The 15,290-nt window shown below is 58.1% G+C and overlaps 1 protein-coding gene across 1 annotated transcript in view; it reads left to right on the top strand.

Moving 5' to 3' along the window:
• IQSEC1 (IQ motif and Sec7 domain ArfGEF 1) overlaps nt 1-15,290 on the top strand; it is a 368,793-nt gene that overhangs the window by 337,136 nt on the left and 16,367 nt on the right. The window contains 3 exon segments of the mRNA XM_058566349.1: nt 7,436-7,597; nt 9,782-9,904; nt 11,419-11,585. Coding sequence (XP_058422332.1) covers nt 7,436-7,597; nt 9,782-9,904; nt 11,419-11,585 — 452 coding nt within the window.

The following is a 15,290-nucleotide window of genomic DNA, read 5'->3' as shown; positions in this document are numbered from 1 at the left end:
CTGCTCCCCTGCGTGCAGCCCCGTGCACTCCCACCTGCTCACTAGGCCACAGATCTGGGAACTGAGAGTCTAGGAGGCAGAGCCACACCACTGGTAGGGGGCCATACAGCCCTGGAGCAGTGGTTCTGGGGCTGCGGGGCAGGAGCTGGGTCAGCACTCTACAGCCCTAGGAGGTGCCCAGCAGGACCCTCACTCAGCCTGTCACCTGCTTGCCCTTGGAGGGCATTTAAATGCTAACCAGGGTCTCCTGCTCCTGTAAGCCACACGTGTGCTCGGGGTGCAGGCCTCCCTGTGTCCATCTCCCCTCTTTCATGCCCCTCCCACTTACTCTCTGGCATGGGCCCAGGTGACTGTAGCCCAGGCCAGTTTTGTCACAGGTGGCCCAGGCCAGACCTCTCCTACCTGTGGAAGAGTGTCCTCATCCCCAGAGCTGCGCTGTGATGAAATGGGCGCCCTCATAAGGGAGTGAACACCTCGTCTCTAAGGAGCGTGTAAGTGGGGCCTCAGCAACCACTTGGTGTGACGGTGTGCTGGGACTCTTGCTTGGGCTGGGAGCTGTTCACAGCGGCCTCTGAGGTCCCCCCTCTGTGAGTTAGGCCCCTGGGGCCTGCCAGTTGCTGGTTGCCGGCCTGCCTGCTGGTCCTTTCTACATGCCCGCTGCATGCTGGAGCTGCTGCAGGAGGGAGGCAGAGAACACTGCTTTGAGTTGGGGGGGTGCTCTGGGATTTCACCCTCCCAGTGCCCACGGGGATCAGCTGCACTCTACCTGCAAGGGGAGCAGGCTCAGAGGGCGCAGAGCTTGACCGACCTTTCTCAGGAAGCAGCGGAGCTGGGGTTAGGCTCCTGATCTGCCAGCTCCATCTCCGTGCTGCTTGCATGTGGCAGGTGTGTTGTAATTAATGAGAAAGCAGTGACGACAGCCAGCCTGTATAGAATGTACTGAGAGCCAGGCACTGTGCTACACGTTTCACACGTGTCATCTCACTGAGTCCTCACAGTGCTCCTGTGAAGCGTGGCTCTAGGGAGCCAGGACTCAGAGAGGCCCAGGCCTCAGAACCAGAAGTGCTGGCCAGGGTTCTGGTGGACCCAGAGCCTGTGCCGGGCTATTTGCCATTGCGGGTAGTGCTGACAGTTTAAATGACCGGCTCTCTTAGGAGCACTTTGAGCTGGGTTTTTGGAGGTCGGGGTCCCATTCTCCTCGACATGAGCCGCCCTCAGAGCCCCCGGGGTCCCTAGCCCTGTCCCGAGTCTGGAGCGGCAGGTGCCTAGACTGTCAGGGAGGAAGACAGCGCCAAGGCAGCCCCTGCAGGGTGGACCAGCCATGCCAGAGGGTAATTCTTCCACCCTCTCTCTGGGACAAGTGTAGGGAAGACCCCAGCAGCCATGTTCAGCTTGGATTCCTAATATCAGAAAGAACTTTGTAAAAGTCAGAGCTGGATAACATAGGCAGTCTGAGGAGGTGGTGAGGTTGCTGGCCCTGGGGTGTGGGAGCAGATGGAGGGATTCGAGCCTGGATTGCCAAATTGAAGGGTATTTCCAGATTTGCAGGGCTCTCCAAGTGCTGAACTTGGCCAGTCTGTGGCCAGTCTGAGAGCAGTCACTGGGATGGTCAGCCTCCTGACCTCAGAGGACCCTCAGGCACTGTGGTATACAGACCCTTTTGTTGTTTTTTTGTTTTGTTTTTTGCTAAGGAAGATTTACCCTGAGCTAACATCTGTCGCCAATCTTCATCTAGTTTGTATGTGGGTTGCTGCCACAGCATGGGTGCTGACAAGTGATGTAGGTCCACACCTGGGATCTGAACCTGGGCTACCAAAGCAGAGCATGCCGAACTTAACCACTAGGCCACAGGGCTGGCCCCTGGACCCCTGTGTTGATCAGGGCCTTCTCCACTGCTAGTGACAGGAACCCAATCAAACTGGTTTAAGCAAAGAGGCGTTACTGGTTCCTGGACCTGAAAAGCCATTGGTCATCTCTTGGTCATCTTCACCAGAGTCTGCCCCATCTGCCCCCTCTGGTCCCCTCACCAAAGCAGGAGGGCCACTAGCAGTCCCAGGCTCAGGGTCCAGCCTCATGGCAACCTGGGCAGGAAGAGAGATTCTCCTACCTCGTTGGCTCCTGCTGGCTCTCTCTGAACCACTTGCTGTGGTCGGCAGGATGCGGGGCTCTGACTGGCCGGACTGGGAGTGAGGTTGGCCGGCTGGGTCAGGGGAATGGAGCTCGAGGTGGGGTGGGAAATCCAGAGGCCGACTAGACACCAGGCAGGGAGGTGCTGGGCAGCTGCCCACTTCCGCTTATCTTCAGCTGCTCGAGCAACTGAAAACCACAGGAGCAGCCCGTTGTTGACCCTCCAGACCCCTGCCGGGGAAGGAGCAGGCAAGGCCCTCAGCATTGGATTCCAGCACGTGGGTGTCCTGAGTACAGTGCACAGCCTCGTAGCCGCCCTCACCAAAGCCCGCAGGCTCGGCCTCACCGCTGACTGCTCGCAGCCCAGGGACGGCGATGCATGAGGGCAGCCGTGGTGTGGTCTGCGCGTGCTCAGTCTGCCACGGCCACATCTAAATCAGCAGCTGACGTTGAGAAAAGCCGGCCCAGCCTGGCAGCAGACAGCAGGGACGGAGCTGTGGACTCTCCCACCCCGGCCTGGCCTGCGGAAGCCTTTCGGGAATGCCGTGGGGCCAGAATGCAGAAGCGGGTCAGGTGTAGATGGCGACGGTGTTGCGCTTGGCACCTGTTGATGCCAAGCCTCAGAGACTGGAAGTCAGAGACGCCAGAGACAGGAATGTGGGGTCCACAGAGAGACTGGGAGAGCGGGCTCCACAGAGCTGGGTGGAGTGGACTGTCAGCTGTGATGGGGTAAGGAGGGTCCAGTGAATCTTAGGGGCTTCTCAGAGCAAAGGAGTGGGTAAGAGTCCCAGCACTCTTTCTCTGGGCAGCCTGGGGCCAAGTTACCTGGCCTTTCTGTGCCCTGCTTTTGTTATCTGTCAAATGAGACTTTTGCATTGGCTGTTGCTTCCAACAAAGTCCCCCGTCCTGACTCCCAGTTCAGTGCCACCTCCCCAAGGGGGCCTTTCCTGACCGTCACTCCCTGCACCCTGCAGCTGTTGTCCACGCTTTCTCCAGGGCACTGCAGCATTGGCTTTCTTATAGCCGGGGAACTGACAGTACTTCTTGAGGGCTTAGAGGCATTAACGCATTTAATCTTCACAGCAACTCTGCTGTGTGCACTGTTGCTGTCTGCATTATACAGATGGGGAGGCGCAGAGAGGTTAAGTAACTTGCCCTAGGTCACCCAGCTAGTAAGTGGAGCTGGGATTTGAGCCCAGGCTTCTGGCTCCCAAGGCATGCCCTGGACCCCTGTGCTCTGAGTATCTCTGTATCCTGGGAGTTTATATCCCTCCTTTATCACACTCCAACTAGGATGCATGTTTTTCAAGGATGGGGACTTTGGTTGGACCACGAGTGTGCCAGCACAGCACCTGGCGCAGAGTAGGCCCTCAGTAAATCTTTGTGGAATGAATGAAGTGACTCAAGGGGTAAGGAGCCTGGGACTTGGCCTGCAGGGGTTGAGAGGCTGGAAGGTTTTAAAGCAGAATCCTGGCGACGCAGGCTAAGGCAGCCCGGAAGGGCTGAGTGCGTCTGCCCCCGAGCCTGGACATGAAGCACGTTCTGCTTGTCCTTTGCTGGGCCTGTTCTGTCTGGGCCAGCCCCTTGCTAGGCCCTGAGGGTCCAGGGTCAGATGAGCCCCAGGCCGTGCCCTCCTCAGTCCTTAGAGCCTGGAGTTCCAGCAGACATGTTGGACACCCTTGTAGGAAGAGAACACAGAGTGCCACCACCGTGTCTGCCTGGGGGTGGAACATGATGCCCCGTGACCCAGTTTCCTCAGCCGAGAACCCTTCTCTGCCCATCTGGGGGGGCTCTGTCATGCTAACAGACCATGAGTTAGTGCCACTGTCACAGCCTCGTTCTTCATAGCTTGGCCGGGGGCTCCGCTGGCTCTCAGGGATGAGACGGCAGAGGCGTCTTTTCGATGTGGGCTTCTCGGTTCTCCATGGCAAGAGAAGGCACCGTAGGGGATCTCACGGCTCCCGTGGAAAGTGCCATGCACCCCTTCTGCTCAGAGTGTGTTGGCCAAAGCACATTGCATGGCCCCCCCACTGCCACGGGGGTGGGGGCAGCACTCATGGCTCAGGCGCCTGCACCCCTCCGCCCAGCAGGTGGCTGTGTGTGGCCCACAGCAGGACACGCGTGGGGCTCTGCAGGAGGGTGGGCGGGTCTGGGGGCAGAACACACGTGGGGCTCTGCAGGGGAGCGGGTGGGTCTGGGGCTGCAGCCTGGATGGGCCCCGAGAGCACACTGGGGCAAGAAGGGCCTCTCTGCGCTGCCGAGAGTGGGCGGGGGTCCCAATGGCAGGCGACTCACAGCAGTAGATGTCCAACGCACTGGCTGCTTGCTGTCCAGGAGGTCGCTCCCCTGCCCGAAGCCATTCAGAGGCTCCCTTTGCCAGCCACATCCGTCCCAACCCTGGAACCCCGGAGCCTGGCCTCCCCACCTCACCCACCCCACTCCCCACCTATACCTCCTGCCGCCACACCTTTCCTCTCAATTGCTCAGCAAGTTCCTGGTCGGTGGTCAAGGGCCCGTCCGTTCAGATTCCTCTCTCCTGCGATATCACTGTGAAAGCTGCCAGGTGGAATCGATCCCTCCCACATTCCGTTCAGGGTAAAAGCTGAGCCATCAGGTCACACACTGATCCACCAGCAAATATTGTCACGTCTACCCTCAAGCTGTGTCCTAAAGCGGCTGCATCTCCAACCTCCTGCACCACTGCCTGGATGCTGCAGCAGTCTCCTAGCTGGGCTCCCAGCCTGGGCCTGGCCTTGCTGCCCATAGAGCAGCCAGAGGGAGCTTCTCAAACATGGACGTCAGGTCCGACACTGCCCTTCAGAACACGCCGGGGCTTCTCATCCCGCTCGGGAAAACCAGACTCCCCTATGGCCTGCACAGCGATGTGTGGTCCAGCCTACCTCACTGCCCTCCTCTCCCCCTCCCCCATGGGTCTCTACTCTCAGCCACCCTGGAGCAGCTTCACGGGCCCTTGATCCTGCAAAACCCATTCCTGCCCCAGGGCCTTTGCATCTGCTGTTGCCGCCACCCAGAAAACTCCTTAATCGCTCTGGTCACTGTCCAGTGTCACCTGCTCAGAGAACGCCTCTCTGCTTGCCCTACGCCTTCTAGCCTCACTGAGTCCCTTTGCCCTTCAGACTGTGGATTGCAACCTGTCGTTGTGCTGGGTGTTCATAGCCAGCCCCGCTCGCTGCTGTCTTCCAGAGCGGTGCCTGACACAGAATAGAACGGCACTTAATCTGTGAAGAATCCACATTCCCACAGTCCCTTGTGCAGCCTCTCCTTCCCGCAGCACGGTTCCTTCTCCCACTGCGCCCTGAGCTCCTCAAGGCTGGTGGAGCCTGTATCCGTGAAGTCCATGATGCTGTGTGATGTTGGCGTGTAAACACAGGAGGGAGCAGATGGGGACAGAGAAGGAAGAGCAGCCACCCCCTGGGGAAGCAGAAGGAAGTAGGAGCTGGCTGGGCCTGGACCAGAGCATTATATCGGGGCCTCAAGGGGCCAGGCAGGTGGGTGGGTGACAGAGGGCGCCCAAGTCGGGGATGCCCAGTCCAGCTCTCTAGTCATTGCCACACAGGAGCACAGGCCCAGGAGTGCCAGACGGTCTGACTTTTCAGGAGAAGTTGGGACTCCGATATGAGCTCTCTCAATTTCTAAATTTTGGCGAGTTTTTAGAATTCTTTTCATTAACATTGTGTGGGCTAAAGGAAACACGTCTGTGGGCTAGCTGTGGTGACCTCTTGCCTAGAAGTTGAGGGAGGGGGAGGCGGGCATGGGCTGGGGTCCTGTGGGGGCCAGCATGGAGCAGGGCGGTGAGGAAGCGTGACCTGCCCTGGCCGCAGCCTCAGCGGCCAAGTCACTGGAGAGGCCTGGGCATGGGGTGGTTCTTGGTGGGAGACCCTGGAGTCCTGGGGAGGAACCGGGTATATGGGGGAGCAGGGCCACTCTGTCACCACTTCTGTGCCAGGACCCAGCTGTCCAGCAGCTGCTCCCTGCCAGGCTCCTGAGGGCAAGGTCAGGGTGTGATCATCTAGGGTAAAAAATAGCAGGTCTCCTTGCAGCAGGAGCTTTGCTTGCTTGCACATGGAAATAACGTATCTGCAGGACGCTGCGGTTGGCCGGGAACTGCATGGTTTCTTGGGGAAGGTGGACACTGGTCCTCACCTCAATGCCCCCAGGGGACAGCGGAATACTGACCTCCACCTGCTGGGGAAAGGGGTACAGCCTGGCCCTCAGATAGTGGGTGACCCTGCTGGCTCCACCCCTGCATGGGTGCCAGGTACCCCCATGGCTCCACAGCTCCTCCGGCCCCTCAGAGGCTCTGGGGGTGTTTAAGGAGGACCTGCTCTCTGAGGGTCACACGTGCTGCCACACACCACCCTGTCTCCTTTGACCACTGCACCCGCTGTGAGGTCAGCCACGCGCGTGTCATACCACGCGTCGGGCAAGAGGACAGAGGCCCAAAGGGAGGAAGGAGTCTGCCTCGGGTCACTGCCAAGTCCCTGAGAGGGGCCTTCCTTCCCCACAGCCTCCTGGGCCCTGCCTGGCCCCACGGCTCCCCATGCAGGTGCAGGGCCAGCCCAGCCCCTCCCCGAAGCCCGCCTTGACTGCCCAGACAGGGCCCGTGCCCCGCCTCCATCTCCCCTCCTGTAAACTGGGGCTGATCCTAAGAGCCTTTCACGGTGCCAACTGCGCACATCATGCCAGGCACCTGACTGTGTTAACTCAGTGAGTCCTTACAACAAGGACGGTGAGGCCCTTGACAAGGTTTACAGCTTTTGGGCTCCTAACAGCACAGTAACAGGGCTCTGACTCCAGGAGCATGTGAGGAGTAAGCTGGTGTCTGTAGGTGCTTACGCAGCGATGGCAGAGTCAGGGCTCAGCATTTGGTAGAGACTGGCGTATTCTCAGTGGGCAGGCCAGCGTGTGCGGGCAGTGGGTTCCAGTCTGCCTAGAAGTACAGCATGGGCCGGGTCTTCCACACAGAGGGGAGCGTGGGGCCGGGCAGGGGACCTGTTCTGTATTTGGGTGGGCGTCTGGGGCAGTGCGAGGCGGTGGGGGAGGGTCCCTGTCCCAGCACCCACAGCTGTGCTCCTGCGGCTGGCCCAGTCCCAGCCTGTTCTTGGTGCAGGGTCTGGGTTGTTCTGGGTTCCCCATGTTGCAGGCTCAGGGTGGGACAGGGCAGGTGCCTGGGGCCCGGGGTCTCCCAGCCCTGGTTGGGGCACCTCGAGTGCCCAAGGAGGAGGCGGGCGAGCCGGGAGCGGCCGAGGCAGCCAGGGCTGAGTGTACCTCTTGTCTCGCCCGCTAGGAAGCCTGAGAAGGGCATCCAGTACCTCATTGAGCGTGGCTTCGTACCCGACACGCCTGTGGGGGTGGCCCACTTCCTGCTGCAGCGCAAGGGCCTCAGCCGGCAGATGATCGGCGAGTTCCTGGGCAACCGACAGAAGCAGTTCAACCGTGACGTGCTGGAGTGAGTGCTGGGCTGGGTGGGCGGGGCCGTGTGCTGAGTCCTCCCCTGGTCTCTTTCTCTCTCCTAGACCCACACACACACCGTTTTGCACATCACACCCTGCTGGGTATGTACGTGGGCACCTGCCCTCGGGCACCACATCTCCCGTGCTGCCCTTGCCCGCCCCCCTGCATGCCCCTCAGCACCTCCACCCTCACACTCCCTCAGGGCGAGGGGGAGGGGAGTCAGGCCCAGAGTGATCCCAGTGCCTCCTAGCTGAGAGACTCGAGGGTGAGAGTCCAAACCCAGTGTCCCGACCCCAGACCCTAACAGCCCAGAGAGCTGTCGGCCGTAGCATTCTTAGCTACTTGGAACCCTGCAGAAAAATGGGTTCCCGGTTCCCTGTGGGCTGCTGACAGTTTTGAGAAGTCCCACCCGGGATGCACCCTAAACCTCTCCGTTGCTCCTTGAGACTGTCCTGAGTAGAAAAGTACCCCGCGTTTAGACCCTCGTGTTTACTAAGCAGGCGCTATGTACAGGCCGTGTGTCCTCATCTTACACACAGGGGTGAGAGTCAGGGATCGCTAACCTCCTTTCAGAGATGAGGAGCCAAAGCCAGTGGAATAGGATGGCTCGGCATGAGGGTCCTGCTCACCCTTTGTCGGGACCTGGAGGAACAGCCCCAGGCCTGTTGAGGATTTTTCTGATCCAGGCAGCTACACACTGAGATGGGCGACGCCAGGCCGGCAGGCCAGGAACAGAAATCACAGCAGAGTAAAGAGATAGCCGTCAGTGACAAGGGCAGTGACTTCCATCTGTGCAGGCCCTGCCTCATCAGGTGAAGGAGCACGTGAAGGGGGCAGGCAGCAGGCCCCCAGGGTCAGGCCCGCTTTGCAGTGATGAGGGGCCTGGCCATGTGCACCTGCTGCCTCGGGTGCTTCCCCGGGAGGAGGCGGGCGGATGCTGGGGCCTCTTTGTTTCACAGGTGAGGAAACCCAGGCTCAGGGAGGGACTGGTCTGGGTGCCCCCCATACACACAAGCCTCAGGTACGCACATATGTACTCATTCAGTCACATACACACCCACGTGTACACACATTTACGCCTGCATGTGTTCGTGCAGTGACTCAGGGCCTCTGGTGGTGGCTGGTGAGTAGCTGGCACCAGCAGAATGGCATCTGTGCCCTTTTTTGGCCAGGGACGCCCACCTGGGCTGCTTTCTGCGTGCTCAGCGTTTCTGTTCCTGCCTCATTGGGAAAAGCCTGCTGCATTGTTAGTGCCCCCCTCCCCCTTTTAAACAGGTGTAAGGAGACGGTTCAGGGGAGACAGATTAGGTCCTAGGGAATCAGGCCCAAGACGGTCTTGGTCCAGCCATACAACCCCTGCAGCCATTCTTGTGCTCCCTCTGCGGCCCCCTCCAAGCTGCCTCCTGGTCCGTAGGAAATCCGTGCATTGTTCTCAGATCAGAAAATAGCAGCAGCCTCAGGAAGTAGCGAGACTCCTCCTGACCCTCCCCATCAGGCATCCTACTCGGGTGCTGGTCAGCAAATCGTCCAGTGTGGCCCTTGTCCCCTAGCTGCTCTGCAGCAACCTCAAAAAGCTGCTGCCCTAGGAGGCCCTGAGTATTCAGAAAAGGTTGGGGCCACCATAGCTTATGTCCAGGCCCATCGCCCACAGTGGAGGAAAGGCCCTGGGAGTGGGGATTAGGCCCCCCATGGCCAAGGCCTCTGCTGCCCCACCAGGGCTGGCTGTGGCTTCATTACTCACAGATACACCAGACACCAGAGCCTGCTGCGTGGGTCCATGGTGCAGACCCTGCCTTCTCTGTTCAGGGGTTCTGATCAGAGGATGGAGCAGGCTGTGCTGGGGGGTGGGACTGTGATAAGGGTGGAACCAACCTGCTGTCTCTCCAGGCTCTACGCTCTACCCTCTGCTTGCCTCATCTGAGGCACAGCCCCTCCGAGATGCCCATTGACCCTGGCAAAACCCAGCCACCTGTCCCCATGTCCTTGCTGTGAAAGGGGACAAGCTAAGCGCACAGCCACTGTGTGCAAGGTAGTGCCCCGGGCCTCCACGTCCTCCTCGTGAGGGTGGAGCGTGCACCTCACTGCCCTCACCCGCGGGCCCTCCCTGCGCTTGACCCGCTTCGTGCTCCGCGCTCGGCGTGGCAGAGGACGCTGATGTGGCCTTTGTCTCTCGTTTCAGCTGCGTGGTGGACGAGATGGACTTCTCTGCTATGGAGCTGGATGAAGCCCTCAGGAAGTTCCAGGCGCACATCCGGGTCCAGGGGGAGGCTCAGAAGGTGGAGCGGCTCATCGAGGCGTTCAGGTCGGGGCCTGGCACGGCGAGGTGGAATCGGGGAGAGGAAGGTTCCCAGCTCAAAGGCCCATGGCTCAAGGGCCGAAGCTCCCTTCCTCCTCTTCCCTAAGTAGGATCAGGTGGCCATGAACTTGCCTGGGGACGAGGCAGCAGCCTTTCCTGGGTGCCAGGTGCTGTGCTGGTTAGTGCTAGAGCCAGGGTTTTGAGCACTCTTTGTCTTCCTCCAAGTCCTCGTGGGCCATCATTTGTTTGTGAATCTGTCTGTGTCATCGTTTATCTGCTCATTCACAAGGGGCAGCTGCTCTCTCACAGTGCCTCAGATGACCTGGTTCTGACACCCACTCCACTTAGCAGCTGTGTGACCTTGCACTGGTAACTTAACTTCTCTGTGCCTTACATCCTCCTTAGAGTGTGGATAACAAGAACACCTACCCTAGAGAGGGTGGGAGGATTGAACCGCTTAGGACGTGTGGGCACACTTAGCCCAGTCCCGGTGCAACAGAGAGCCAGCAGTCAAGTTGGCTGTCGCTGCACAGTCTCATCCGGGACTGTGTGCACACTGGCTGTGTAGGAGCCTCTGTGCTGGGTGCTGAAAACACAAGTCAGCTGCTGGCCCAGCTCTCTGGGCTTAGCACCAGTGGCGGGGCCACGGAGGAGCAAGGACGCAGAAGGAGAAACCCCAGGCCTTGGAAGGGGAACAGGAGGGCTCCCTGGAGGGGGCGGCACTCAACAGGGAAGACAGAATTGAAGCCCACGTCATCTAAGCTCTGATGGCTGTGCCTGCTGGAAGTAGGCCTCAGTCACAGTGCCCCACCTGGTTCCTCTTCTCCATCCCTGCCTCTCTCACCCACCCTCCACAAGGTCACCAGTGGAGGGGGCCTTGTCAAGGTGGGAGTGGGGGAACTATTCGAGGCAGTTAGGACAGTAAACAGATGACTTAGTGAGACAGAGTGTGTTAGCAAGGCTGTTGGTTCAGCTGCCCTGACAAAGCTGTCCTGGCAGCTGCGAGTGAAACAAGATGGAAGGTGCATCTCCCTCTGAGCTGGTGTGAGGAGGCCTGGGCTCCTGTCTTCTCAGGGTCCCAGGTGGCAGGTCCAACGCCCACTGTCACATCCCTGTCCCAGGCAGGGGGAGAGTGTGGAGGGCACACCATTACCTTCAAGGTACCACGTCCTGTCTGCTCACATCCCACTGGCCAGCACTTAGCCACGTGGAGCACCCAGCTCCGGGGAGTCTGGGGAATGGGGGCCTCACCCCCTGGGCAGCCATTGCCAGCTCAGTTACAGGTGGATGGGATATAACTCAGCTGAGAAGGAGCAAGTAGGTAGTCAGAGCTAACTCTCTGCTGGACAAGTGTTATCCCCATTTACCAGATGCAGAAACTGAGGCTCAGAGGGCCCTGACCAGCCTCGCTGATTAGTGCTGGCTGAGCTGTGGCGGCTGCTCATGAGTGAGGGGCAGACGCACTCTCTGCCCCGAATGGAGCGGCCCTGACCCTCCTCCTCCCTCTCCCCGGCCCCCAGTCAGCGGTACTGCATCTGCAACCCTGGGGTGGTGCGGCAGTTCCGGAACCCAGACACCATCTTCATCCTGGCCTTCGCCATCATCCTGCTCAACACGGACATGTACAGCCCTAACGTCAAGCCAGAGCGCAAGATGAAGCTGGAGGACTTCGTCAAGAACCTCCGAGGTGAGCTTCCGGCTGCTCGGGCGCAGAGCCACCCCCTGGGCACACGCCCCGCCAGGTGCGGGGCCTCAGGCTGGATGCAGGGAGCTGGGCTCCAGCGCACCTGGCCCCGTCACAGCAGGGCCTCGGAGCGCTGGGTCGCCAACGAGAGAACAGGGTGCGAATTACTGTCAAGAGTGCTGTGTGCCGTCTCGGGTGTGCACGGTAGGAGCAGACTGGGCGACTCGCGCCTGGGCCGTGGGGCATGGCGGGGAACCGCAGTCGTGGAGGAGGTGATGCTTTGGCTTGTCCCTAAGGGGCACACGGGGGTTTGACAGGTCAGAGTGGGGGCGTTATTCACGATTAGACAGGGGCAGAGGCCCGAGAAAGCAGCTCTGCAGGGTGCTGGAGGAGCCCCGCGGGAGGACGTGAGGGAGAACGGCCTGCAGCCCCCAGGCCGCCGGGCAGGGGGGCCGGCACCCCCACCCGTGCACAGCTGCCTCCCTCCTCTACGCTCCATGTTCCTCTTGACACTGACTTGCCTTTTTGTTTTTGTGTTTTGCTGAAGTCTGTGTGTTTTAAAAAGGAACCGTGTGTCGTCATTGTAAATGGGAAACCAGTAGTGTTTTCCACGCGGGCGCTCATTCTGAAAATGGATACAGGGAAAGAGAACACGGCTGTTGAATTCCGGCCGAGCCGTCTGGCTGGGCCCCGCAGCTATGCTCTCTTCCTTGGCAGGTGGGCCTGTACTAGACAGGTGCTGGTGAGGTGGGAACAAGAGGGGCCTCCTCCTGGTGTCATCAGGCAGGGAAGGAATTGAAAAGGGAGCAGTCATCTTCCTGGCGGCTCTGTTAGCTGGCGGCATGTCCCTCGTGTACCTGGCACCCTTGGGAGGAAGAGAGGGAGGGACTGTGGGAAACACCAGCTGCAGCAGGCTGAGGTCCCCTAAGAAATGGTATCACATTTTTAAAAAAGGAAAAGCTGGTCTGAATCCAGTCTAACTTTGTGAGCTTGTTGAGCTGTTTAACTTTTCTCCTCTTGATTATTTCTGTAAAAGTACTGGCTGTCGCCCGCTCTCCTGGGACAGGATAATTCTCCCTGCAGGATGTCCAGATCCTCCTGGGGGTTGGAACCATCCTAGCGCGCCCCCTGGTGGTGGGCATCACCATAACAGGGCTGCTAACGGAATCCCCAGATGTTTCCCCAGAGAGAAGCCACCAGGAGATGGCAGGACCATCCCCTTCCCCTGAGCTTGGCTCCAAGACCTGAGCGGGCACAGAGGCCATCTGGGGAGCCAAGCGGCTGGGGCGTGGTTCACAGCACTCACTGTGTATGGCCCTCCGCCAGGTCTGAGGGGTGTTGCAGGCCCCAAGGAAGGTCAGGTCTTAGTTATAGTTCCTAGGAAACCAAGGAGTCCAGGAACTTCATTAATGGCAAATCGTATGGCTGGGAGAGCAAGCGAGGGCGGTCGGAAGACACTTTTTTTTTTTTAATAACTTATTTTGCCTCCATTTTTGTGTGTGTGTGTGTGTGTGTGAGAGGAAGATTAGCCCTGAGCTAACATCCGTTGCCAATCCTCCTCTTTTTGCCGAGGAAGACTGGCCCTGGGCTAACATCTGTGCCCATCTTCCTCCACTATATGGGATGCTGCCACAGCACGGCTTGGTAAGCGGTGCGTCGGTCTGCGCCTGGGATCCGAACCCGCGAAGCCTGGGCTGCCGAAGCAGAGTGTGAACTTAACCTCTACTCCACCGGGCCAGCCCCCAGCAGACACTTTGATGTGCAGGGGTCGTACACTGCTCTGCCTCCTCACCGTCAGCCCCGGGCCTGTCCGGCTGTGAGCCTCTGTCCTCGCTGGACTGAGCCTGTTTCTGCCTTCACCGAGTCCCGTGGGCCCAGGAGCAGGCTGGCACTCCGGCACTGCCAGGAAAGCTGGCCACGCGCTGCATGCTGTTGGTGGCCGTGGGGGAGCTTAAGGATCTCGATGATTTTTTTTTTCTGCCTGTGGCACCCTCCCCCTGTAATCGGGGTCTCCCTTGTGTGAGAAATGCCAGGAGCCAGAAATGATTAGCCCAGAGGGCAGAAGGCTCGGGAAGGACTGCTGAGTCAGACATTTGCCAGTCAGCCACCCTGATGTCAGTGGCTTGGTGGTTTGTATCCACTTTTGCACCCTGCTCTCCCATCAGTCTAGGGGACAGGGTGGCATTGTCATCCCACTTCCCAGGGCACAGACTGAGCACTCCGATCCCAGGGGAGTGAGCTGCTGCTTCTGTCTCCCAAGCCTGGGCTGTTCCCACCAGATCATCTCTTTTTAAGCCCGGGACTTGGGAGTATTCTGCCCCATCTTCCTTGTGCTTCAAGAAGGAGTGACCAAGGTTCAGTGAGGAGAGGGACTTGCCTGAGGTCACACCGCAAGTGAATGACAGAGGAGGCGGGAGGCTGGTCTCCTGAAGCCAGGCTGGCATTTGGTGCTGAGCACTTGTCCAGCGTGCTCTTTGTAGAGGAAGCCTTCCCTGCGCGTGCTGGACACACGTTTGCTCTGGAGTCTCTCACTGCAGTTTGCGCTGTGGTCCAGCAGCAGGAGAGCCTCTGGGGGTTCAAGGGTAGGCAGGGGAGGAATAGCTCAGCATGGAAGCCAGACAAGCAGGATTTTACTTTTATTGATAATTGTTTTTAAATTTTTTAGATTTATTTTTTGAACAAGTATTATCTTCAAATAGTGTAAAAACTTGTAAGAAATATGACCCAGCAATCATACTCCTTGGTATTTACCCAAATGAGTTGAAAACTTTAGTCCATGCAGAGACCCACACATGGATGCTTATAGCAGCTTTATTCATAATCGCCAAAACTTGGAAGCAACCAAGATGCCCATCAGTAGGTGAATGGATAAATAAGGTGTGGTACAGCCAGGCAATGGAATATTACCACTAAACAGAAATGAGCTATCAAGCCATGAAAAGGCATGAGAAACCTGAAATGCATGTTACAAGTGAAAGAAGCCAATCCGAAAAGGCTACAAACTGTATGATTCCAATTGTATGACATTCTGGAAAAGGCAAAACTATGGGGACAGTGAGAAGTTCAGTGGTTCCCAGGGGTGAGTGAGGGTGAAGGGAGAGATGAATAGGCAGAGCACAGAGGACTTTTAGGGCAGTGAAAATAGTCTGTATAATATTATAGTAGTGGATCCATGTCATTATACATTTGTCCAAACCCATAGAATGTACAACACCAAGAGTGAACCCTCCTGTAAACTGTGGACTTTAGGTGATTATGATGTGTCAGCATAGGTTCACCAGTTGTAACAATCGTACCACTCCAATGGGGAATGTTAACAGTCAGAGAGGCTGTTAGGGAGCAGGGGGTATATGGGAAATCTCTATGCTTTCCCCTCAATTTTGCTGTGAACTTAATAGACCAAAGACCAAAAAAATAGTCTATTTAAAAAAAAAAAAAAACAAACCCAGAAAACAAAAGGTGGTAGCAGAGCCCCTCCCACCATCTGCCCGGGCCACACCTTCTCCCCTGGTCGTGGTCAGCGTTCAGTCCTGCTGTACTGCCCAGAGTGCCTCTCCTGAGCAGGTATGAACGTGCATGAATGGTTTACCCTCTTCTGTTTTTGCACCTTGCTTTTTTATTTAATCTAGGAGAAAGTTTCCATGTCGGTTCACTGTGGCCTTCCTCGTTGTCCCTGGCAGGTGCACAGTATTCCGTAGTACTGATGGG

The sequence above is a fragment of the Diceros bicornis genome, chromosome 2 (genome assembly GCF_020826845.1).
Source record: "Diceros bicornis minor isolate mBicDic1 chromosome 2, mDicBic1.mat.cur, whole genome shotgun sequence".
Classification (NCBI taxonomy): domain Eukaryota; kingdom Metazoa; phylum Chordata; class Mammalia; order Perissodactyla; family Rhinocerotidae; genus Diceros; species Diceros bicornis.
This window is presented reverse-complemented; position numbering and strand designations above follow the sequence as displayed.